The sequence below is a fragment of the Brachyistius frenatus genome, unplaced genomic scaffold (assembly GCF_029030835.1).
Source record: "Brachyistius frenatus isolate BFR_SWC_R1_liver_20210118 unplaced genomic scaffold, ASM2903083v1 Contig_115, whole genome shotgun sequence".
In the NCBI taxonomy this organism is placed as follows: domain Eukaryota; kingdom Metazoa; phylum Chordata; class Actinopteri; family Embiotocidae; genus Brachyistius; species Brachyistius frenatus.
The window spans coordinates 1,203,571-1,227,500 of NW_027210714.1; the positions used below are offsets into that span (position 1 = coordinate 1,203,571).

The 23,930-nt window shown below is 44.2% G+C and overlaps 1 protein-coding gene across 4 annotated transcripts in view; it reads right to left on the minus strand.

The window, feature by feature from the left end:
- Positions 1 to 23,930, minus strand: part of usp54b (ubiquitin specific peptidase 54b) — a 53,975-nt gene that overhangs the window by 11,570 nt on the left and 18,475 nt on the right. For all 4 annotated transcript variants that reach the window (XR_011311551.1, XM_069713080.1, XM_069713081.1 and 1 more), the window contains 12 exons: positions 20,637 to 20,771; positions 19,320 to 19,433; positions 19,101 to 19,183; positions 16,673 to 16,778; positions 12,794 to 12,940; positions 9,256 to 9,405; positions 8,403 to 8,595; positions 7,400 to 7,582; positions 6,807 to 7,026; positions 4,527 to 4,907; positions 4,120 to 4,247; positions 3,867 to 4,025 (listed from right to left, as the gene is read on the minus strand). Coding sequence is in view for 3 of the 4 variants with exons in the window: in XM_069713080.1 (XP_069569181.1) it covers positions 3,867 to 4,025; positions 4,120 to 4,247; positions 4,527 to 4,907; positions 6,807 to 7,026; positions 7,400 to 7,582; positions 8,403 to 8,595; positions 9,256 to 9,405; positions 12,794 to 12,940; positions 16,673 to 16,778; positions 19,101 to 19,183; positions 19,320 to 19,433; positions 20,637 to 20,771 (1,999 nt within the window). In the remaining variant the exon portion in view is untranslated. The remainder of the gene's footprint in view (positions 1 to 3,866; positions 4,026 to 4,119; positions 4,248 to 4,526; positions 4,908 to 6,806; positions 7,027 to 7,399; positions 7,583 to 8,402; positions 8,596 to 9,255; positions 9,406 to 12,793; positions 12,941 to 16,672; positions 16,779 to 19,100; positions 19,184 to 19,319; positions 19,434 to 20,636; positions 20,772 to 23,930) is intronic.

A 23,930-nucleotide genomic window follows, 5' to 3' on the forward strand; every position in this document is an offset into this window, starting at 1 on the left:
AGTGAGAACGCATAAACTCATGTAATTTAACACAGACTGTATTTATTAGACCGACACAAAGAAGTGCGACGATTCGTAGCCTAATTTTCATGATAGGACCACATTTCCTATAAAACCTGTCACTTCCTGTTTTGCTGGGGTTTTTTTGCGGTCAGCCAACATGTGGTTCGTTTTGATGATGAGAAATGAGGAGTTATTTTATGGTTTTTAGCTGACAAACGTCGGAGACGTCATTTTGAGACGGCTTCGCAATCGGAAGATTTTACATCGGTGAAAAATACTTTCAAACCCAGAGTCTCTTCCCACTTTGCAACTCTACTGTAAAGGCATCAATATCTAAACGTTTACTGTAGTTAGTAAGTCAAAAGGTCAACATTAGATAAGTGAGGAGCAAAATTGAGGCTACGTTCATGAAGCCACCGACACCAGACAGGGTAAGATGTCAGGAGATTTGTTCTTTTCCAGACAAAGCTTCCTTTAGTGCGTAGCCTTGTGAACGCACCCTGAATGGTGTTAGTTGGTTATAAAAAAGATGCATAAGAGGACAACAAAAGAGCAGCCATCCCCCATATTGGCTTGAGTTAACAGACTTTTGATTGATAGAGGCAGAATAAAGGAAGGTTGATGGCAGCTCTGTTGTTGTTGTTGGCTGTTAACGTCCTCTAAAACACTGAGGCAGATTGTTTGGAGTCCGCCTGAGTCCATCGATATGGATGTGGGAAATTCTGTTACATAATCGCAGTGATAGTGATGCCATCTGTTCGTTCACAAGTCGTCCTTTTCAGTTCATCAAGGTTGAGTATACTCACAGGGGCGTGTGTGCGTGTGCGTGCGTGTGTGTGTGTGTGTGTGTGTGTGTGTGTGTGTGTGTCGGGTACACGAGGCTAAACACACTGAAGCACGAACAGTAGGACAGACAGGACACAACATAATAATCCCTGATATAGATTTAGTTGGTGCTGAGTTGGAGGGGGAAAACCTGCACACCTGCAGTTTATGCAAAACTCTCACACATGCAAACACACACATACGCACAGACACCGATTTTCTAAATATAGGAACACACACACACGCAGAGAAACATGTCATTTGTGGAGGCATGGATCAAATATGCATGAGGACACACATACAAGGAATGCGAACACACATTTTGGGAACACACTAGAGCTGTCTATTGAGTGTTCAGTCTGACAAACCACATCTAAAGCCAAGTCCTTTAGGTCATGTCCAAGTCAAATCGCAAGTCCTAAAGACACGATCATTGTTTCAGTTGAGACAGCGTGCGTAGCGATGCAAGTGCTCCGTTATCTGTTTTTTTTTTTCAATTACAAATTTTGACATGCAAGATTGTTTAGCCTGTAGGTCTACAATGAGTCAGCTTTCACAGAAGGCAAGTCCAACTCCAGCACCCAGTCCACATCCAGCAGAGAGTGATTTACTAAGTTAACAGGCCTGTTGGGGCTCACGGAGGCGATACGTAAGCAAAGCACTGCTTCAAGCTAAATGCTGATATTGAGCAGTTATAGTCTATAATTGTGTGTGAGCATGCTCACATTTGCGAATTAGAAACGCAGAACAGTGGAGGCTGACGTCAAAGTATTTGACGACACAGCATTTTGCCCCGACGAGCGGTGATTTTCTGACTTTTCCTGGAGCACAGAGTCAGCCGTCGGGAATCGTCCAATCCGTCCAATAGTTACGGAGATGTTTCAGTCTGGTCCAGACTGGTGGACTCGCAGAGTGACGTTGTTATCCATAGAGCCAATGTGGCTTAAAGACAAACTGCAAAATGTGTACATTTTATCCCTCCGCACCTACGATAGCCGTAGCCGCAGGTGTTGTGTTTTATGTTATGTTTGTCCGTCTGCCCCCCCCATTCTCGTGAATGCGATATCTCAAGAACACCACTTTTCTTCAAATTTGGCAAAAACGTTCTCTTGGACTCAAACATGCAGTGATTCGATTTTGGTGGCCAAAGGTCGCTGACGTTTGTGCGAAAAAAAAAATAGCTTGTAGCTCACGAATTCATTCGCCGATTCTGACAACATTTCTCACAAATAGATAGACAAAATAGATAGACAAAATAATGAAGTTATGGCATTTTATACGCACGTGTTTTATATTACACTCATTTTGGGTGCTCACCACCTTCAAACTGTACCGATCGTACAGATCTTCTGTGCTGTCAGGTTGAAGATGTTTGCGAGGCATCTACGTTTTAGAAATTGTAGCTTCTTTGCAGCGACATGCATATTTTGAGGAACTGTCTCCTGTCATGCTGTAATTCTAGTTAGTCCTTAATGAGTGATCAACCGTTAGACCCTCCCTTACTGGCACATGGCCAAATCTCTCAAAGTCCGTGCCCCCAGTTTGTTATAAAAATTTGTGGTGCCCACTTCCAAAATAAGATTACACCGCCGATGTCGGCTGAATAATTACCCCAGAATTGACACAGCTCCTCCGGAGTCACAGAAGAAGTGATGCAACTGTTCTCACAGGCAGTTGAGTAATCTTCACTGACTTGATATAAATTGGCTCGGACATGTAAAATTAGTGGCGCGCCCCTCGAACTATGACTCCAGTCCATATTTCAGATCTAATCTCAAACGCAACATGACGACACAAAAGTACACACAACCATTCATTTTTGCCGTGTATATATATATATCTATGTATTTATATATACACACACAGAATATATGTATATGCATAGAAATGTATGTTTGTATGTGGATGGGTAAAAACATAAACACATACAAAAATAAAATAAAACAAAAAACACACCGATGATCTTTCTTGTAAGCAGACGATCACACACACACACACACACACACACACACACACACACACACACACACACACACACACACACACACACACACACACACACACACACACACACACACACACACATTGGACATCGGAGCTCTGAACCTGGACTTGGTTTGGGATCTTTAAATGGGAATCGCCCACAAAGAGTTTCCCACTCTGTGCTGCTCCGTGAACGTCTCACAGGAGTTTCCGTGTTAGTAAAAGGGGATTAGCTCTCTGCTCTGTTCAGCTACACCGAACACAGCTGGAAATCTTAAACACAGACACACACACACACACACACACACACACACACACACACACACACACACACACACACACACACACACACACACACACACACACACACGCACGTACTCCGACATAAAACACACTGAACTAACTGACAAATAAAAAAAAAATACCAACGGAGAGGGACAGATGGAGAGACAGACCAACAGATGGGAACGAGGACAAAGACGAGGTCAGACAGAAGTACGGATGTACAAGTCACTGTCACTGCTAAACTAGACAAGAGGTGATGATGTGACCTTAAAGCTGCACCAGACAAGATTTTAACATAAAAGTACTCTTTATCCACCTGGATCACGAAGTGTAGCAGCATGACACAGCCTCAAAAATGCGATGCCAAAGATCTGCCTGCTTTTTACTTTCTTTGGGAGTGAAAATTGGGATTAAAAGACCAAACTCGTCTGGTGCATGCGAAGTTGGTGCAGCTTTAAACAAACTTGTCTTTTGACCTTCAAATCAAATCACACGAATTTTACATACATATTTTCTCACTTATCAGTAGTTGCATCTCTGCAGATGTATGAACAGTTTTCATGGGACAGAAATGAAAATCAATTCACCGCCAAATCTAAATACCTTAAACTTGGGCGTATAAAGCCAAAACCGCGTACCAGTAAAGGTACGTGAGAAAATATATTTTCTTGTTATTCAGCTGCTCTCCTCAGAAAATGCCTAAACTCCCACGCCTATCGCGTTTCTCATCCACGAGCCACTTTTTCCATTCATCCCCATTTCATCCATACCCTGGTGCTGGAGCTGGTCCAGGTCCATGAATTTGCTGGGTTTGGGGTTGAATCCCATGGCCGCCTCCCGCTCCGCCTCCCGCCGCTTCTGCTGCTCCTGCTGGCGGGCCCTCCTCGCCACCTCCTCCTGCAGCTCGTCCAGCTCACTCCGCCCCGGGCCTGAAAACGCGCCATCGCAAAAGGCGGAACATAAAACGATCAAATCAAGTACAAGATCGAGTAGATACGTGCGAATACGTGTCGAAATACACACCCGAGTTGGTGCCGCCACCCCAGCTGGGGGAGGGCAGCTCCTGCAGGATGGCACTGCTGCTCTTTGACTTGGGCACCGAACGCCACGAAGGTCCTGACATCAGCACTCGTTTCTGTTGCCCCACCTCCCTGTAAAAAAAACCCCCCAAAAACCCAGAAGAGACAGAAAATGAGACAAAAGGGGGGAAATATTGCTAACGCAGACAATACAGACAGATAGATGTGTTTATTGTTTGGTTTGTTGTTATAAACACCAGTTTTGGATCATTTGTTCTTGTTAGCGTCACGTTCGTATTTTATGCTGGAAAAAAAAAAAAAACGAGTGAACGAGAAACCGAGAAGGAGAAGCGTGATGAACGACAAAATCTGAGAGCAACAGACAGTAATTGTTATTTGTGAGTCTCCTACCTGTCAGGGCTGCTGCTGTTCCTCTCGCTGCTCTCGTAGCCACTTTCCATCCTCTGAATCAGACGTGGCTGGTGCTCCACCCCTCTCAGAGGCGGAGGGGGAGGGGGACCCATCGTCCGCCCGCCGCCCAGAGACCTGGGCTGCCCGACCAGCCCAAACCCCGCCTCCAACTCCCCGATCTCCGTCCCTTCCGCTTCCTGCAGGCCTGGCTGCGGAGCAGGTCCCGCCAAGGGGAGGGAGTCCTGGGGCTCCTGAGGGAGACAAGGGCCGGGAAGAGTGTTGTAGCCCAGAGAGGAGCCTCTCTGTCGGGTGAAGATGCTGTCGATGTTCAGGGCCTCTCTCCTGGGCCTCCAGGTCGGCCTGTAACGGCCTCCAGAAGAGCTAAAGAGCGAGGGAGGAAGATGTCATACTAGTAATGTCTTTAGCGGGGAAAAAGACATACAGGCAGCGGCACGGAGGTGGAAACGGTTAAACTGCTGAAAACAGGTGGTGGTGAGGAAGCACGGTTGCAGCGTCTGCTGTGGAAAGAGTGCCGAATGTTTGCGGGCTGCCTTTTGTCGCAGGCAGTGTTTGGAGGCATCTTCTGATTGTGGTCATGTATTATTGGACGGTAAAAGAAATATTTGTGACCATAAAATGACTACACGAACCTCGCAAGTCCTCCAACCCACTTTAATTGTTTGTTTCTTTGCTCAGATACGACCCACAGGACTGCTTCCTGAATTACTGCCCTGGTTAGGTTTAGCCAGAAAAACCGATTGGTTAGGACGAGGGAGAGACAATGGTTTGGGTTCAAATGATGGCTCGAACCGTGCTGTGTGTTAAAGTTACTGTCCACTTAAAGTTATGTGGCTGTCATTGCCATGGCAACGATAAACACAGTTTTCCTGTTATTTTTTTACTACAAAGAGGTTCCTTGTCTTTTAAAACGTAACTGCGGGTCGTAATAAGCTGCTTTAAGAAAAGACCGGCGAAGTCGGGTTTTTTTTGGTGGATGACAGCCTCAAACATACGTCTTCTATATTACTGAACCTGTTTGACGTTAGTTAGTTGATTTAATTCATAAATGGCAGCGTGACTAATATTTCTGTTCAAATATCACAGGTGGAAAATAACTTCAGAAAGTGAAATGGAATTATTGTCAAGCTATGAGGCACGATCCTCTTTAATCCACTACATTTATCTGACAATTACAATAATCGGTTATTTTACAGATTAGGACTTTGCATTAAAAGTATACATATACATTAATAAATATTACGCACTAGTGATGATTAGACTCTGGCTTGTGATGGCTTGAAAATTGTGTCTGTGTTTGGGCCCCTGGAGACATTCAGTTTCACCAGCCAGACATTTCCCCTCTACATTTCTCACACGGTTTCATTTATATTCAAGGCCTGAAGAGGTTAAATCATCCAATAACTCACCAAATTTTTTTATTTTTTTTTAAATCTGGAAAACAAACCAGTTTGTCTTGCTTGTTCTTCTTTTTCTATCCCATTAATCATCTCCGCACCACTCCCTCAGATTTATCTTGTGGGTCTCTGGAGCCTAACTGTATATAAAGTAGCTGCATGTTGACCAGCTACAATAGTAAAATCATCACTATTAACAATCTAATAATGTCATATAGAAAATATTGTGTCACACGGGTCATTTTACTGCAGAACATCTACTTTTACTTATAAAACTTAAGTTGCTGGTCGTTGTTTTTTTTTACTTAAAAGTTACCGTACTGCAGCAGTTTTACTTGAGTAGGACTACAGACAAGAACGAATCAAACAGTCATTATTACAGACGTGGATGAATTTGTTGGAATCCTTCCATTAAATTTCATTTGCTTTCTCTCATCCATGTTCAGTGTCGTGCACACCGTGATAACAAACTGCAGAGTCACCACTTTTTTTCCCATTTACATAAGCTGAATGACAATGATAAGATGGAAGGCATAATACTGATTAAAGACAGATGTTTAAAATATCACTACAATCCAGTTATTAGCATTTTTCTGGGGGAACCAACAAATCTCTTGAAGCCCTTTTAGGATAATCTTTGTCGAAGAAGCAATAATGAATTCTTTTTGACACTTTGTTTGCTTTACTCTTCGACACGCAGGTGTACATGAGACGATCCTTTAATTTGAGCACTTTTCAGGAAGACTGAAGCTTTGTTTCGATAAGCCGTGACGAGTACCAAGAAATTCATCCACAACTGTAAATTATATAAACGCGAATTAAAAGGCAGGATGTCCGAAGTCGATGTGTATCAGCGGTGCAGTACCTGGACTTGCTCTCGCTGCTCGTGCTCTCATCCTCCCAGTGGGGCCCCCCAACCCCGCCCTCACAGCCCCCGACTCCTGAGGAAGAGGAGGAGGACAGGGGACGAGAGGAGGAGGAGGAGGAGGTGAGAGGTCTGCGGGAGGAGAGGAGGAAGACGGCCGTCTCCTTGTACTCCTGCAGAGGGGGAGAGGGAGGGCGAGGAGGACCCTCCACTGCTGACTCTGAACGTGGGAGAAAAGGGAGGGAAAGGAAGCGCAAGTAAATCCAATAACTCTTTTTATTTATCCCACAGGGGGGCAATTATCTAGGCAGCAGTGCAAATAAATGTGAGCATAACCACTAACGAGGCGCGTAACCTGAAGAGTCTGCAGCGAGGAAGCACAGTAACAAAAAAAAAAACCTCACTTCATTTCCACCTAAACTGTAAAAAAAACCAAAACGGACCTGTTTTCTTTTACTGGTATCAATAAGAAGTGTTGTAGTTGAATTCTTTCTCTTACTTCCTGAAAGCACTGCGGCCACTCGTGTATTCCAGAGTTGTTTCAAAGGTGCAGCTGCACTTTTTGTGAGTACCAGATAACGTTGTAGTTTTACCTCCAGCGTCAGCACCAAGCGGCGGTGTGCCGATGTCGTAATTACAGACCACTGTGGTCTGGGATTCGCTGGAGAGGTGGCTGCCCGTGGACTGGTGGAGGGATCGGCTGCGAGAAGCGCGGTGACTCGAGCTGTCTGTTGACGAGTCCGTACGAGTGTCGCTGGATATAGATGGCTCCCGACCTGCGAGGAAACAAAGAAATAAATTAAAAAAAAATTTAAAAAAAAAGAGGCGACCTTTTAGGTAATCCCGCATTTGCATATGTTTACCGTCACAGGCAGGAACATAAATTGAGGTTCTGCAGTGTTCAGAGGCAGAAGTTGGATTAGAGCAGGGGTGTCAAACTCATTTTAGTTAAGGGGCCACGTACTGCCCACTTTGATGTCAAGTGGGCCTGACCAGTAAAATCATAGCATAATAACGCATACATAACGACAATATTTCTCTATGTTTAAATCATTGGTGAAGGCTTTTGGATGATAAACACTGTTTTAAGGTCTTTCTACAATAAACTAGAAACATAAAGAGCAAAAACTCAGACATCAGCCCGCTGTTTATCTGCCCCGGCCCTCCTCTGCAGATTCCCTCGCTTCGTGACGCGTTTGACGTCAAACGCGTCACGAAGCGAGCAGCGAGCGCTGCTGCCTGTGGCACCGAGCGCTTCTTCCTCCGGAGCAGACGTCGCATTTCCGCTGTTTTTGAAGCAATTACTGGATCGATTAAAAAAAAAAAATAACAAAACGTTTGTACTCATAAACCTCCATATTCTCATAGAAATGCAATTTATGTCTTTCTGTAATTTTCACACTTAGCAAAGTCATCCGGCGGGCCGAGCTGGACCCCCTGGCGGGCCGGATCCGGCCCGCGGGCCGTACGTTTGACACCCCTGGATTAGAGGGTTGAAGGTCAGAGCTTTAATGCTGTAACCTTGCGTGCCCCCGCTTGATAAACACCGAAGTAATCTGATCTGATCTGGAGCAGAGTTTATCATCTTTTCTGTACCGGAGTCTTCACTGTCGTAACCAGCCTTGCTGCTGCAGTGCTGGAGCTCCAGCTGCGGGTTGGAGCTGGTACAGGGGTTGGGGCTGTCCTGCAGTATCACTGGCGTCCCACGGGGGTCAGCGTAGAGCAGCAGCAGGGGCTGATAGTGGCCTTTGATACAGCGAGACACTACGTCCTTCCACTTCGGGCCGATCTGGAGGTGCAGCAGGGGAATACACTCAGAAATGTATAAATAAGCGCACACGCACACATACAGAGGAAGTAAACCTATCCGTATTAAGAGATAACATTACGCATATTCCACCAAAAGTAGAAGGTCAAATCCACTTTGTGCTGCTGTGTGCCCTTATTGATATCATATTATCACACTTTGTCATTAGCTCAATAATCTAATATGACCCACGGTGGGGACTGTGACCGAGAGGTGCCAAGGACATGTTCAGTCACTTTATATCATGCACAAATAAACCCAGGTTTCCTGTTTATTCTCCACAAAAATCCATTCAATATTTCAGCCTTGTCATGCTTAAATCTCTCACACACACACACACACACACACACACACACACACACACACACACACACACACACACACACACACACACACGACCGGCTTTAGCTCTTAGATTCAACTGCTAAGATTCAAACAAAGACGGGGATTAGACCTTAAACACATAATCAATCTCAAGCCGCCACTACAGCAAAAAAGACCTGACCGTGCAGCACTTAAACTAACACACAGCACAGTTCCTGTCAGTCCTGCTCTCACGGGCGCAGCTCAAGATGCGCCAGATGCTGCGCCGCACATCCTCCTCTGTGTTGCAGCATGCCGACTCCCAACTGTGTGTCTCACCTCTTTGACGTGGGCGTCGTCGAAGTACATCCACTTGCGTATCTTGGTCTGAAAGAAGAAGGTGGAGTAGTGCTTGCCGTAGTAGCACACCATGCCCACCAAGTAGAGCTCCGCCTGGCGAGCCCTCTCCTCTGTCACACGGTAGAACAACTAGAGAGAGAGACAGAGAGAGAGAGAGAGAGAGGGAGGGGAGGAGGGCAGGAGGGGAGGGGGAGAGGTGTGCGGTACGTTGGGGGAGATAGAGACAGAGGAGTTAATGTGAATACAAGCACATTTTTGCTCACCTAGTGTATACGCCGTATGCAGTAATCCTTCACACACACTGCTGTTTCTCAAACTCCTCACTTCCCTCTGCTTGGGGACTGCACACACTCTTTACAGTGCTGCATACACACTGCAGCTTCTCATGCAGAAATGAGACACGCTCTCACATCGACGTCTCGGTAAGGTCACCCGCTGCTTCTTCTGCAATTCATATGCACGGACTCAAGTTGTCGGTTCACGTAACCTTCTATAATCCAAACTCGCGGTGCTTCCATGTCACCTGCTGCTGCAAAGACCCACACAGGCTTCATACAGTGACATGACGAATCACCGAGGCCTGCGTTCAACAGTCAATTTTGATATTGATCGTTTTGTTTTAGTCAATTTGTCTTCAAAATGTCCAAAAATAGCTCATGGCAAGTTTTCACAGCCTGAGACGACATCTTCAAATCCCCCTTCTTTTTTTTTTGTCCAGGCAACAGCCCGAAACTCCAAAATATTCCAAATTACAAAGAAATGCAAGAGAGAAAATCTTTCAAATCTGAAAAGTGCTCAGTGTTTTTGCTTGATAAATGACTTGCAATAAAAAAAAATGATCGATTATCAGAATCCATTTGCTTCAACAGACTATTAGTTTCAGTGCTAAAATGATCCAATCTGAGAGAAAGATCACAAAAGGGTAACAAGGAAGCAGGAAAGACACTAAGCCGATGCAGATAAACAGAGGAAGTGAATGTAGCGGTGGAGAAGAAGAAGGGATACGGGAGGCGAAACAAAAGGTAAAAACAAATCTGAATGTATAATCTAGTGAACAGCTAGTTTCCTCCCACAACAGCGGAAAGAAAACAAGAGACGGAGCAGCAGGCGGAGACAGACGACAGAAGACAGAGGGTAAAACTTGACTCACTATAACACATATTCATATTCACTAATCCATTATTCATGGTTATCACTTCAGAATGCAGCTGGAGATGTTACAGTGGCATTAAGATGCATCAACATTGCTCAGTCATGACACGGAGGATCAGGGACGGACGTGTGTGTGTGTGTGTGTGTGTGTGTGTGTGTGTGTGTGTGTGTGTGTGTGTGTGTGTGTGTGTGTGTGTGTGTGTGTGTGTGTGTGTCTGAGATCGTGTGGGGTGTGAAAGCTGCAGCAGGAGATGAGGGAACAGTTCACTGAGCTCCGTATGAGAGAAATGGAAGTCGGGCTGATTGTGATGTTTGTGCCATAATTTGTTGATTTTTCAGACTGAGCATGCTCATAATTTACCTCCGCCAGCGAGGTTATGTCTTTGGTGCCGTTTGTTTGTCTGTTTGTCAGCAATGACACGGGAAAACTACCGGCCCGATTTTCATGAGACTCGGAAGAATGGATGTCGCACGGGCCAAGAAAGAATGCAATTCAATTTAGGAGCGGATCCGAATCCAGGATTTACAATTTATTTTCCCCCCTTTCATTAAATTGGCAGGATATGGCATTTGGCCCTACTAAGTGCTGTACATCTTTAAAGCCAGTAGATGGCAGTAAAGTGAAATAGTGACCAAACTTCTCTAGAAATTCCAGAAATACATCGAGTCTTATGGCTATTTTCAACTGGTCAACGCTTCACATCCCACTGAAGATAGGCGGCGAGTCTATTGCTGACGGAAGCTGCTCTGAGACCGCGGCAATCTAGATTAGAGCAGATCGTCTGGGCGCGAAGTTTGTCGAGAAAACGAAATCAAACTCCGGGAATATTTTCAAAATAAAACACCGTCGACCCGCGCAGTCTCAATTTGGACAAGAAATGCGTTCTACTCCTGCTACGGACACGGTATGTGAAGTGATGACGCAATAAATAGGAGGATTAATGTTTTTAACGACAAAGAGTCAAACAGTGGATATGCGGGTTGAACTTTGGCATAACGCCGTAACATCTCATCTTTATCTGTCTGAGTTGAGGAAACTAGCGCAAAGAAACGGTTTGCCAACTACACAACAGAACTCAAATCTAGAGTTTTAATCATTGCTTTTTCTCAACAGGGGATATTTATATTTTTCGAAATTTCTTGTCATTTTGGACCATTATTATTACCCTACCCATGTTATAATTTTTTTTTTTTTTTTTTTTTTAAAGTGATTTATTTTATGTAATGCTACCAGTAAAGATAATCAGGTTAGCATGCAAACATTTTTCAATTAATGCCAAACATATTTGCAATTATTTGGCTGCAAACCTTCTTACAAATGAGGGGAAAATGTGGCCTTGGGGCGGCACCAGAGGGAAAGTCAGGGGATCACCAAAGTCAATGGGATTCATTCTCTGAAAATCTCTTGAGTGTGTCTGAAGCAAATTTCGAAGCAGTCCAGATAATATTTGAAGAAATATTTCAATCTGGACCAAACTGGTGGACCACATGACACAATGCCATACCACAAATCCTGCCATTAGATTTGTGTAGTACTGCGCACGCACGCGCGTGCGCGCGCACACACACACACACACACACACACACGCACACAAAAAGAGAGTGAGTCACTCATGCGGTAAACTTGGGCTCAACAAATGCCATTAAACTTTGAAAAGCCTCGCTGTCGTTTCCTCAGCACATTTAACATCAAACTTACTTCGTCTGATGACAAAGCTCGTCATTGATTGTTGATCTGCGGATGGACCGTCTGCTCGGTGCTTTGTTCTCAAATGACTGTGCATAGCTGTGGCGGACTTATGATGTGCCAGCTTTACCTGGCACAGTTTGTACCGCACCTCGTTTCCAGTTCCACACCGAGCTTTTCGATGGCTGGAGTCGCCTTTGCGTGTTTCTCCCGTTTGTATCGGAGCTCCTAACCTCTCAGCACCACACGTGTTTTACCGACACCTGGTCGCAAACGTGCTCTTCTTCTCCTCTGTTTGTTGTTTAGTGAAGGATAGCAAACAGCTTTTAGGTGCATTACCGCCAACTCCTGGTGATAGTGACATATTAGTACCAGGCATCGGTAGAAACAAGGAAAATAACATTGAATAAAATATTTAAAAAAATGTTTTTAACTTTTTTAGTGACTATTTGCAAATTTGAGAATCGTGATCCTTTCCTGGTTGGTACATCTATCCATTTCTACTCTTTTACTTTAACATTTTGTACTGTTAAGCCCTCACATGTACAGTTAGTATCCCCTCTGGCTCACTTCGACACACTGTACACAAAGCTTTTTTTCTATAGTGTCTGTGTATTGATGTGAGTTTGTTCACACAGGCATGCGTAACACATGTCAATGTATGCGTGATTTCCTTACGTCTCCCAGACGCAGGCAGGTTCCCAGGCTGTGTATGACGTCCTCGGCGAGGTCAGAGTGGTCTGAATCCCACACCAGCCCGATGGACACGATCTCCGGTGAGTTCATCAGCACCCGGCGGATACGTAACACCTCCCCGCAGTTACTCTGGGATGGGGATAGCATAGAGGAGGAGGTTAAAACAAAACAACAAAAAACACACACAAATTAAGAGCGTATGATTAAGCAGGTTTATTCATCATGTGTTGTGAGGCACAGAGCGCGCACATCGCTAAAACCATCCCGTTATTCGGCGGTGATGAACACGAGCATGCGCGCGGACGCACACGCGCGCGCGCGCGCGCACACACACACACACACACAAATAAACTGAACAGTAGGAGAATGAGGGGAAGAGATAAAAAAGCAGGAGAAAAGAGATGATGAAAGGATTGTAAGAGAGAACGACAGGAAGAAGTGCTGCGCTGAGTTGTATTTGTCCCCTGGGCCTTCTGTTGAGTTCAGAACCGTGTGTTCTGAATCCTTCCTTTGAGTCATGACCCACCGCAGAGCGAGTACGCACACGCACACACGCACACACACACACACACACACACACACACACACACACACACACACACACACACACACACACACAGGCGAGCATGAACGCAGTGCTGGCAGAGCGGGCACGGAAACAGCCTGAGAACACCCTGGCAACCAGACACTTTGCCAAACACACACACACACACACACACACACACACACACACACACACGCACAGTCACACACAGAACTCCCTTTGTGGGCAGCGGGCCGTCTTGCACTGGCACCAGAGATGGCAGGAAGGTATTTTGCCAGGGACCGCCTCTCAATTCTCAGAAAGGGACACAAACACAAGCCAGGGAGCAGCAGCCAGCACCGGGACGCCGGCTATCTGTTTGCGTAGGACACATGGGCAGGACACACAGCTCCGGTTAGCCCTCTGTGCTGTGTCACTGCTGAGAACAGCCGCTGACAACATCATTCATCAAACGACTGTACAAACAGATTTGTTCTGCTTCATAATACAGCATTGATCGGTGCGGTCTCATCTCTGAATTTGATAGGCAAAGAATTGTTTTGTCCTTTTCCTTTTCTTTTTTTTACTGTGGCTCTGCAGACCTTTCCCAGTGACGGTGAGTTATATAACCCGGCTGCTGGTCAAATGATACTGTAGATTTGCAGAATGCTGATTGTGGCGTTCTTCAGAGCAAAATGAAACCACTTGAGGAAAACCTTTGTGCTTCTGCTGCCTGACAACTCACAACGCACTGAAATAAAAAGACAATCGCACTTTTATCAAAGTGTTGACAGCTGGGGAGACGGTTGGTTTGGGGAAGGCTGTTTCGGAAATGTACACAGAACTTTCCACCACTTAGAGGATTCCAGTTTATTACAATTCAATATATACAATTGTCACAAACTGCTGATGCATCGTCCTACAGGCGTTTGCATACTCAAGTACAGTTAAAATACTTGTTCTATCTAAGTTTTACTTTTATTTCCTTACATTTGAGAGTGAAATGTCAGTGTTTTTTTTACCCTCTTACATTTTATTATTATTTTTTTTTTTAAACTAGTTACTTTGCATATATTACATCCAAAACATATGTCCATCTTATGGTGCTCTGTAGCAGATCAAAATACCACAGTAATCCATAAAGTAGTTCAAATCTTCTGTGCCTCAAACAGCTAAAATATTAAAAGACGGCTGATAGTTTTGTACTTCTGCTCAGGAAGAGTCCAGCGAAGGATGAGAAAGCTCCGAGGATTTGTTAATGTACAATACGGGGTGAATGTTAATGAGTTAAAGCAGTAAAAGATCTGAAAACTTCTTCGACCAGAACTTATTCAGTTAATTAAATTTATTTCAGTTTATACCTGAACAAATTTCAGCTTGTCTATCAAGAAGTTTGGCATCAAGCAAACACCGTCCCACTCTCCTATCTCTAATCTGGCACCTACAATATCTTCCAGCAGCCTCGATCCCGTCCAAATACCTTCACTGTGTTTGAGCAAAGCCCAAGGTGGTATTAACAAAAGATCAGCCGCTGCAAGTGATGGAAGATAAACAGAGGCGGGTTGTGAGTCTCCCACAGGACTGCCGCACACAGTGGCAACACACGTGTGTGTGTTAGTGTGGCTGCAGCAGTAGAGGTGGTTGCTGTGTGTGAAGAGAGGGGCAGCTGTTCCACGGTGCCCAGAGAGGAGGCTCTTTGTGCGGACACTTTGGCAGAGAGAGAGAGAGTGTGTGTGTGTGTGTGTGTGTGTGTGTGTGTGTGTGTGTGTGTGTGTGTGTGTGTGTGTGTGTGTGTGTGTGTGTGTGTGTGTGTGTGTGTGTGTGTGGGGCCAGACTGGATCTATTCAACAGCAGCCCTTTCCCATGTGGCAGCACGACACACAAATCTGCATAACACCCAATCGAACACATTCCTGTGTTCACCTCCGTCACTGCCACACCGGCACCTCTCTGAAGCTCCTTCTCTCTCTCTCTGTTGCGTATTCACTCCTGACCACAAAGCACACAGTAAATCACTTCCTCCAGGTTTTTTGAAGAATTTTTTTCAACTGGTGTGATCAAAAATGCTTGATTTGGCAGCGGCTTGTCTCCAAAACTACTAAGTAATAAAGAAAGAGTTGTGTAATCACTTCCTGTGATAATAAGTATACTGCACATCACAAACATAGCTGTAAATATATTCATTTTCATCTTTTTATTTTTTTATTTTCTTAACCTAAACCAGGAGGCTCAAAGTTTAAAGGTCATAAAATGAAGTAGCTTTATAAAACAGACGGTCTGTGACTGTAATAGAGAACAGCCTGCATCTTCTGTAAAAAAAAATACGTCCTTTTAATTCAGCACAAACTGTACGCACAAAAACAAAGTGCAATCTCTTCTGACTTTAAACTGTATGCTTCGACTGACACGAAAAAGTGTGACGATTGGTTGCGCGATATCCACGACAAGATCACATTTCCCATAAATCCTGTCACTTCCTGTTTGTCCGGTTTTTTTTGCGGTTGACCGTGATGCGGTTTGTTGTGATGATGAGGAAAGGTTGAAGAGCTGCTGACTGCACAAGGAGTTTATTTTTGTTGATGAAGCAAGTTTTGTTTGGAAAGGCTTATTTTGGGCCGTAATGCCTACAGCAGAGCTTCTATTAACAATTTTAATTGTGGAGAAATCGCAAGAAAATTTGCAAGCTCCCACATATACTCTGGAGAATGGTTGAATTTCCATTCGCAATAATTAATGGTGTATTTGCGGCTCTCACTCAAACGTAGTATACAGAATATGAGGTCTATTGTTTCACTCTGATCTTCCCCTGAACGCCCAAACATGCTGCTTCTGCTGCACGAAGATGATGATCCCTGTGGTTTACTGCGAAGGAGGTCGCCGAGGACAACTCTGAAAAAAAAAACGCTCCCGGTAATAAAATAGAAAGGGAAGAGAAAAACGGAGAAAAAAGGAAGATGCAAATGAGCTGCCGATTATGTAACACAGACCCACCAAGACCGAGGGGGGGGGAAACAAAGAGGGGATGAAACTACCAAAGTGGTTACAGAGCAAATCATATTTTCACTTTTTGTTTTGCTGATTATATGTCATCATTCATCTATTGAATATTAAAGTCCAAAAAAAACCACACTTTTCCTGCTCTTAAGGCAACAATATCAAGTTGCTGAATGTATACACTGAAATATGTGTCCATAAGCTCTGTGTGTGTGTGTGTGTGTGTGTGTGTGTGTGTGTGTGTGTGTGTGTGTGTGTGTGTGTGTGTGTGTGTGTGTGTGTGTGTGTGTGTGTGTGTGTGTGTGTGTGTGTGTGTGTGTGTGTGTGTGTGTGTGAGCTCTCACTGGGCAGTTGCGCAGGTCTCCCATGTTGCTGGCGTTGCGGAGCAGTTCTCCAAACATGTCCGGTGTGGGTTTCTCTCTGCACTCCAGCATCCTCACTGCCTGGTTACTGCAGCATTGGACACACACACACACACACACACACACACACACACACACACACACACACACACACACACACACACACACACACACACATACCACAAAATTTCACGCTCAGTGAATGAATGCATCCCTGAATTGGCTTTAGTGACCAGATGAAAAAAAAAATCTATTGTCCAAACCAAATTTGTTTTTCTGTTTCTTGCTCTGCATTTAGATACCGGCGCTGGTGATGAACAACACGCCGCAGAATTAAAAGCTTTTCGACAAATATTCAGCCAGAAGTACCACAGGAAATGAAACAATTGTCTGCAAATGATGTCGAGTTCTGCTGCTTGCTCAGGCAACCATTTACACACATCTACACCGACTCGGAGTCGGTCCCACGGGCTTTTTCTCCTCTGCTTTATTAAAGACAATAAAACTAAGGAGAAAGAGAAGAACAACAACAACAAATCTAAAATTATAAAGCCAGAAAGGAAGGCTGTGGGGAAAAAAAGCAAATTTCTCAAACCTGTCTGACTGATCAGGATCTTTGACCCTCGTGAAACAGTCGAGCTATATTAGCAGGAAGCTATAACATAATATCAATGTTATTGTTATTGTTAAAGGATAAGTTCATTTACATTAATTTCAAAAAGCTGTACTTGTGGAAGAAAACTGCATTTTTGGAGACAATTTCGGTCAGCAAGGCTCAAAGCGATGACTCTTTAATACTAAGCACCATTTATCCCTTTTAAGTACAATTGTCCTCTGAAGGGCAAACTCAAATATGCGTTATTATTCTCTGTGAATACCAAATGAACTGAGCGAGTCGGTACCGTGTACAGGATTATGTGTGCAATGAATCAGCATTGTTTTTGTTTTTTCTCTTTTTTATATATATATATATAAAAAGTGCTTCGTAGAGAAATAAACGCTTTAAAAGAGAGGTAAAAGCAGTACTACTTCTGAATTTTGAGGAAAACTGACCGTACCGTGTCTGGTATAATAGTACCATGCATAAATTATACAGGAAATAAAAATGATAATGGCCGATTCCCTGACACGTGCAGCTACAATGCAGTGCCGTGGTAAAAACATATAATAAAATAGGTAAGAGTGCCAAAATAGCTCGTACCCAACGCTCACAGTCAGAGCTGCAAGATTAAAGTTCACCATTCCCTTCCAGTCGAAGACAAACAAGGTTGTCTCTATATATATATATATATATATATATAAACATCCAAAATCTGTCCTCCTTCCATCCTCCCTTCCTCCTCTTCCTCCTTCCATTAGCCCCAAATGAACTCAACCTCTTCTCTGTGCTCTCTCGCTCGATTTCAGCCTCTTGCTCGCCGTCTCTCTCTTCAGATGCAGTCGGATGTGAGGCTAAGAAAGCCGAGAGCGTGCTCGTACCCTTGTACTTCGCTTTACTTCTGTCTGAGCTGTTACTGAACCCCAATTTGTTTTGTTTTCGTTGCCCTCTGATTATCTTACTCGTGTTGACTTTTGCATATTTGCCTATTTAGACTGTAAACAACAGGCCTCGCTGAGGGTAAAAATAGCTTGGCAGAGCTAACAGGCGCAAACACAGAGTGGCGGCACCTCTGTGCCCCACAACTACCTTTCACGTAGTGTCTTTATTATTTGTACTTTTGCCCCCCACCCCCGTCCTTCCCTCTATTTCCTCGCCTGTGTTTCATCTCCAAAAGGAATATATCCTCTTATTTCCTTCTCGGTCGGTCTTTTCACGGCCCGCCGTTCCACTTATAGATTTATGTCGCCCCAGGGGTCTCCTGAATCAAACACCTGATTGATTACTTCCCCTGTTCCCGATTTCATTGACTCGGAGAGTGTGTGATTTTTATGTAACACCTCTGAGTTTGCACACACGCCTTCCCCAGTGGGTGGATTTACCTCCGTGTGTATTTGCATGCTAACATTTACCTTTGCATTGGGACGGACATTATGCACAAGCTCACCTGCTCTTGCATATGCATGAATGTACACATGTGTGTGTGTGTGTGTGTGTGTGTGTGTGTGTGTGTGTGTGTGTGTGTGTGTGTGTGTGTGTGTGTGTGTGTGTGTGTGTGTGTGTGTGTGTGTGTGCATAATGTGTGTTGATATGTGCGTGTGTGACTGCGCTGATAGTTCAGTGTTCAGCAGGGACCCGTGCAGGAAACTAGAGAACACGCTGTACCTTCCTTTACTGCCACCCAGCCACAGCTTGCTGCCAGATTTACTGCAGTGTGTGTGTGTGTGTGTGTGTGTGTGTGTGTGTGTGTGTGTGTGTGTGTGTGTGTGTGTGTGTGTGTGTGTGTGTGTGTGTGTGTGTGTCTGGTCTTACCAGAGGGATGTAGTGGAGATGTAATGAACCATCTGAATGAAGGGCAGGGGGTCTGATGTGGCTCCACAGCTGTTACACACACACTGCAAACAAACACACATCCTGAGCTTCATTGCAGCCGTGCTCGTGTTCTTGGTTATTTTTTTTTAAATTCAAGCCCCAAAAAGGGAACCATGTAAGAGCTCTTCAAGGTGGCAGAGGCAGTGAACGGTCTCCTACCTGTTCGAACAGAGTCATGGCAAACTTCTGGTGTGGTATACAGTGCTTGGCTGTGCAGATGTCCTCTCGACTCTCCGCGCTGATGTGGAAGTGGATCCGCATCAGGAGATTCTCCTGAGAAACAAATGGCAACAACATCAGTTAGTGTGTGTGTGTGTGTGTGTGTGTGTGTGTGTGTGTGTGTGTGTGTGTGTGTGTGTGTGTGTGTGTGTGTGTGTGTGTGTGTGTGTGTGTGTGTGTGTGCTGTGTGCTGTGTGTGTGTGTGTGTGTGGTGTGTGTGTGTGTGTTTTTATATACACGTGTGTGTGTGTGTGTGTGTGTGTGTGTGTGTGTGTGTGTGTGTGTGTGTGTGTGTGTGTGTGCGTGCGTGCGCGCGTACGTGTGTGTGTGTGTGTGTGTGTGTGTGTTTTGGCTCCTCTATGTTGGTGCTCTTGTTAATCTGACCGTGAGAGCTGCATCTATATTTCATAAGAAGCCGACGGATTCCCTGACTGAACACATTTACTACCAATCGATCAGACAGTGCCTCTCAGGCACACACATCAAACACACACACACATACACACACACACACACACACACACACACACACACACACACACACACACGCACACACAGCGGAGGTCCTTAAGGCAGAAAAAAAGAGGGCGAGAAAGAGACTGAAAGTGGTGGAGAGAAAGCAACAGGAAGGGACGAAGAGAGGAAGATGATGAGAAAGTGTAAAGACATTAGTGATAAAACCTAAGAGTATTTTTTTTATCAGTTAAAGGAGTGCGACCAGAATATGTTCGTGTCTGCTCCTCATAAAACTCTAATATTTTAAGTAATTGTAACCCTGAAAATGTGCTATTTTTTAGTTCTTGTTAATGTAACGTCAAAAAATGCGGGAAAATCCTCAAACCTGACCAGTTGGCCATTTAAAAAAATAAATAAATAATCTATTCTTTTTGTTTCGGTTCAAAAGAAGGTGGAGTGGTCAACACTGAGGCAGTAAGTCAAAGCTAAGTGAGCTCTACTTCCAAAAAGGATGGTTTACAAGACGTAAGGCAGGTCGACAAAAACATGGGAAGCAGGCTGGAACGGGATCCAAAAACCAACAACAACCCAACGAGCAGCGACAGCAGCCTCACAAACACACAGAGTCAATACAAAACATTAAACTTTATGTGCTTGACAAAAAAAAAAAAAAAAAAAAAAAAGAGGCTATGATTGCAGTAAAGATGAGGGACTTCCTCAGACACTCACTCAGATCAGAACTTCAGGCATCCCCTCACTTCTCCCATTTGTGTGCGTGCGTGTGTGTTGTCGCAGACTCACAAAGCACTCCGCAGCGTCGTCCATGATGCCCAGCTGAAAGCGTTGTTCGTCTTGGAAAGTCTTGGCCAGAGCGCTGCGCAGTGCATCCGATGGCAGAACGCGCTCGCTGCTGAACTGGAACTGAGCGAAGATACTCTGCAAACGCACACAAACGTATAGAAATCCATTAATCTTTTCTGGCGCTGCTGCAAATATAAACTTTTTCCTGAAAGTCCCCTGCGTTGTGGGGGTGTGTATTTCTGCCGTTTGTGTGTTTACTTTACTGCTCACACTGAAACAGACGTCTCTGCTGTCCTGTAAATGGCCACCGTGTTCTGCCAACTGACCCATAAAACAGAACCAGTGAAACTAGTTGTCGACCTGTCGGGAACTTAAAGTGCTGCCCAACCAGAAACCCAGACTGGACTAAAACAAACGCCCCGGCCGAGGCTACGGCGCGGTCGGCCTCCATATCAGACCGTGTTAATAATGAATGGGGTTTGTAGTGCACTTTTCTCCGTCAAAAAACGGCTCCGTGAGTGCTTCGTAGCAGGAAAATAGAAGCCAAAGCAAACTGTTGCAGGGGTTCTCGCACAGAAAGCTAGGCCACTGAAGTGTGTTTCGAGGGCAGCATTCGGTGAGTGAAGAGGAGGATCAGTCGTTTTGGGGAGGGCGGGACTGTTTATCTCCACGCAGGTCCAGCTGATCGTGACCCCCCCCGATACGAGCATTTTGCTGTTTTGCTCAAATTCCTCGGTATAATTTCTGTCTGTCGGAGCAATCATCGTCCCCTTTGATCATTTTTGCAACCCCTCAGATCTTTTTCCGAAACCAGTGGAGAGTCCAAAACTCTAAAGCAATATTAATATGAACTGATTGATAGAGACGAGTATATCAACACTATGGGAGGTACTTTAAATGAAAGCATAAAAAAAACTGTTCTGAGAGGAAATTTCTCCCACTCGAAAATCAAGTTTTGTCGGTGAATATAAATGGACTGAGAATAAAATTATTTGGATTGCAAAATAATTCTCCTTCACAGTTTTATCGGTTTTGGTCACAGACTTGAACATTTTGCTCGTCACAAATAGTTTTGGTTGCAAATCCGACCTCTATAATTGCTGTTTTTCATGCTTGCATTAAAAAAAAAAAAAAAAAAAAAAGACCCAAAAGTCCCTTTTATAAACACAGGCCACACACATTTACACCTAAAAGGTTTTTTGATATTTTGAAGGACCAGAATATTTGGAGGACCAGAAAACAACACTTCTAATTTGTTTACTGATATTCAACTTTGATATTTCCTGTACAGTTGGCTTAATTTTGTCGACGGGCCTATTTGACTTAAATGCCTCAACTGGCAAATGTGAAATTAGAGCCAAGTTTGGTTGAGAGGGGTTTACTCCGGGTAATATGACTCAATCATATGGACATCACTCACTCAATTAGGGACGGGACATTCATTTCCCATCCCTTGATAGTCAATCAATAGTCGAATAGTGATCCAATCAAATGGAGCAAATTTTGAATATGTATTTTTGCTTAAAAAGCCCATCTATAATTATTATATACAGGATTTAGATTATCTCCCAAAAATCTTGGATAAAATCTGTCAAACAGCAGGATTATGGGTATTTGAACATCTCTTAAAAACGTATTAAAATGGCACATTTATAGTTCCGTGTAGCTTCGGTGGCGTATTGTGCTCTCTTAGTATTCTCTAGTTATTATTTTTGTGGTAACTGGTGTCCGTAGCTACAGAGATAGTAGCTGTAACAACTGCACTGGAAGCAGCAGACGACAACACAGTCTTGGAAATGACTAAATCCTGGTTAATCTGAACCTTAAATGTAGGGATTTAAGTCTAAACCCAAGTACTTAAACTAGCACTGAGTTCACGTCGAGGCAGTGAGAGTAACTTCTGAGTGAGGCTGGCCGACGGAGAGCTGCAGCATCCAAAGAGGCAGAGATAAAAGCTAGGATGACTTTCTCCAGATTGCCAACGGATAAAAATGACCTAATTTTTTGTTGGTAAGAATTCTAGGCTGGGAAAAAAAAAAGCAAAAAGCAAAATCAAAACCGAGCAACTATTTTTGACCAAACAGCCCAAAACAGAAATAAACCGGAGTCGGTTTGTCGTGTCAGAGCAACGGTCGGTGCTCTGCTGGTTTCCGTCCCAGCGGTGATTCAATCACTGATCAGATGGCTGGACTGAAAACCAGCAGGTGTTCTGTGTCCTCAGGACTGAGGCTCACAGTCACAGCTCATCAGCAACCGCGGGTCGTCTGCTCCTGTCCACACTGGCTCCATTTTAGTTCTCCATCCAGATGTGCAAAATTAAATAGCCTCAGTAGAAATGTAAATATAGAAGAGAGAAGAGGCCTGCGAACTTGATCAGTAAATATTGAGATAGATAGATAGATAGATAGATAGATAGATAGATAGATAGATAGATAGATAGATAGATAGATAGATAGATAGATAGATAGATAGATAGATAGATAGACAGACAGACAGACAGACAGACAGACAGACAGACAGATAGATAGATAGATAGATAGATATATGGTGTGTATATGTAGAAATAGATGGAGATATCTATCTATAGCTCTAAATATCGGTTTATCAGTATCAGACCCACAAATCTGTTTGTGATCGTCTTGGCAAATGCTTTTGCTTTCGTCCGCCTTTTGCCGGTCCAAGAATTTCACCTCTAGCGGAACAATAACATTGCCTCCGGCCGTCCGTCTTAATCGTGGCCCCAGTTCAGAGAGAAAACCCAGAAAATAGAACCAGAGTCCTTTTCCATTATTTCTGGCATCCGTATTCAGGCCTGCTTTGAACACTCAATTTTTTTCTAAGTTCAGGCTTCGACCGCGAGACGCACATCTAAGGGGGCGCCGAGAGGCAGGAGCTCGGTTGGACTCTAAAATATGCTTGGACATCATCAAGTAATCCTATTTGCCAGTTCAACTTTTGTTATTGACCCGTACAACATAATCTTCTAGTATTCTTAAGTTTTGGTGTTCAGCTGTGGACCGTTGGGAGACGATATAAACTAAACGCGGTTATCTTGACAGTACATCGTGTGCAGGAGGCTGCTCAGTCCTTCTTCTTTTTTTCTTTTTTTTTGGGACGTTGCAGTCAGCAGCATCAGCTCTGTTGCAAACACTGCTGCTACTACCTGGCTAACTACCAGCAAGCTCATCATAAGAGTAAATTTGACTAAAAACTTAATTTGTAAGACAAATTCATCATTTTCGGTGAATCCACTCATCCATCTCCAGCCTCCCACCTGCATCCTGGTGACATTAC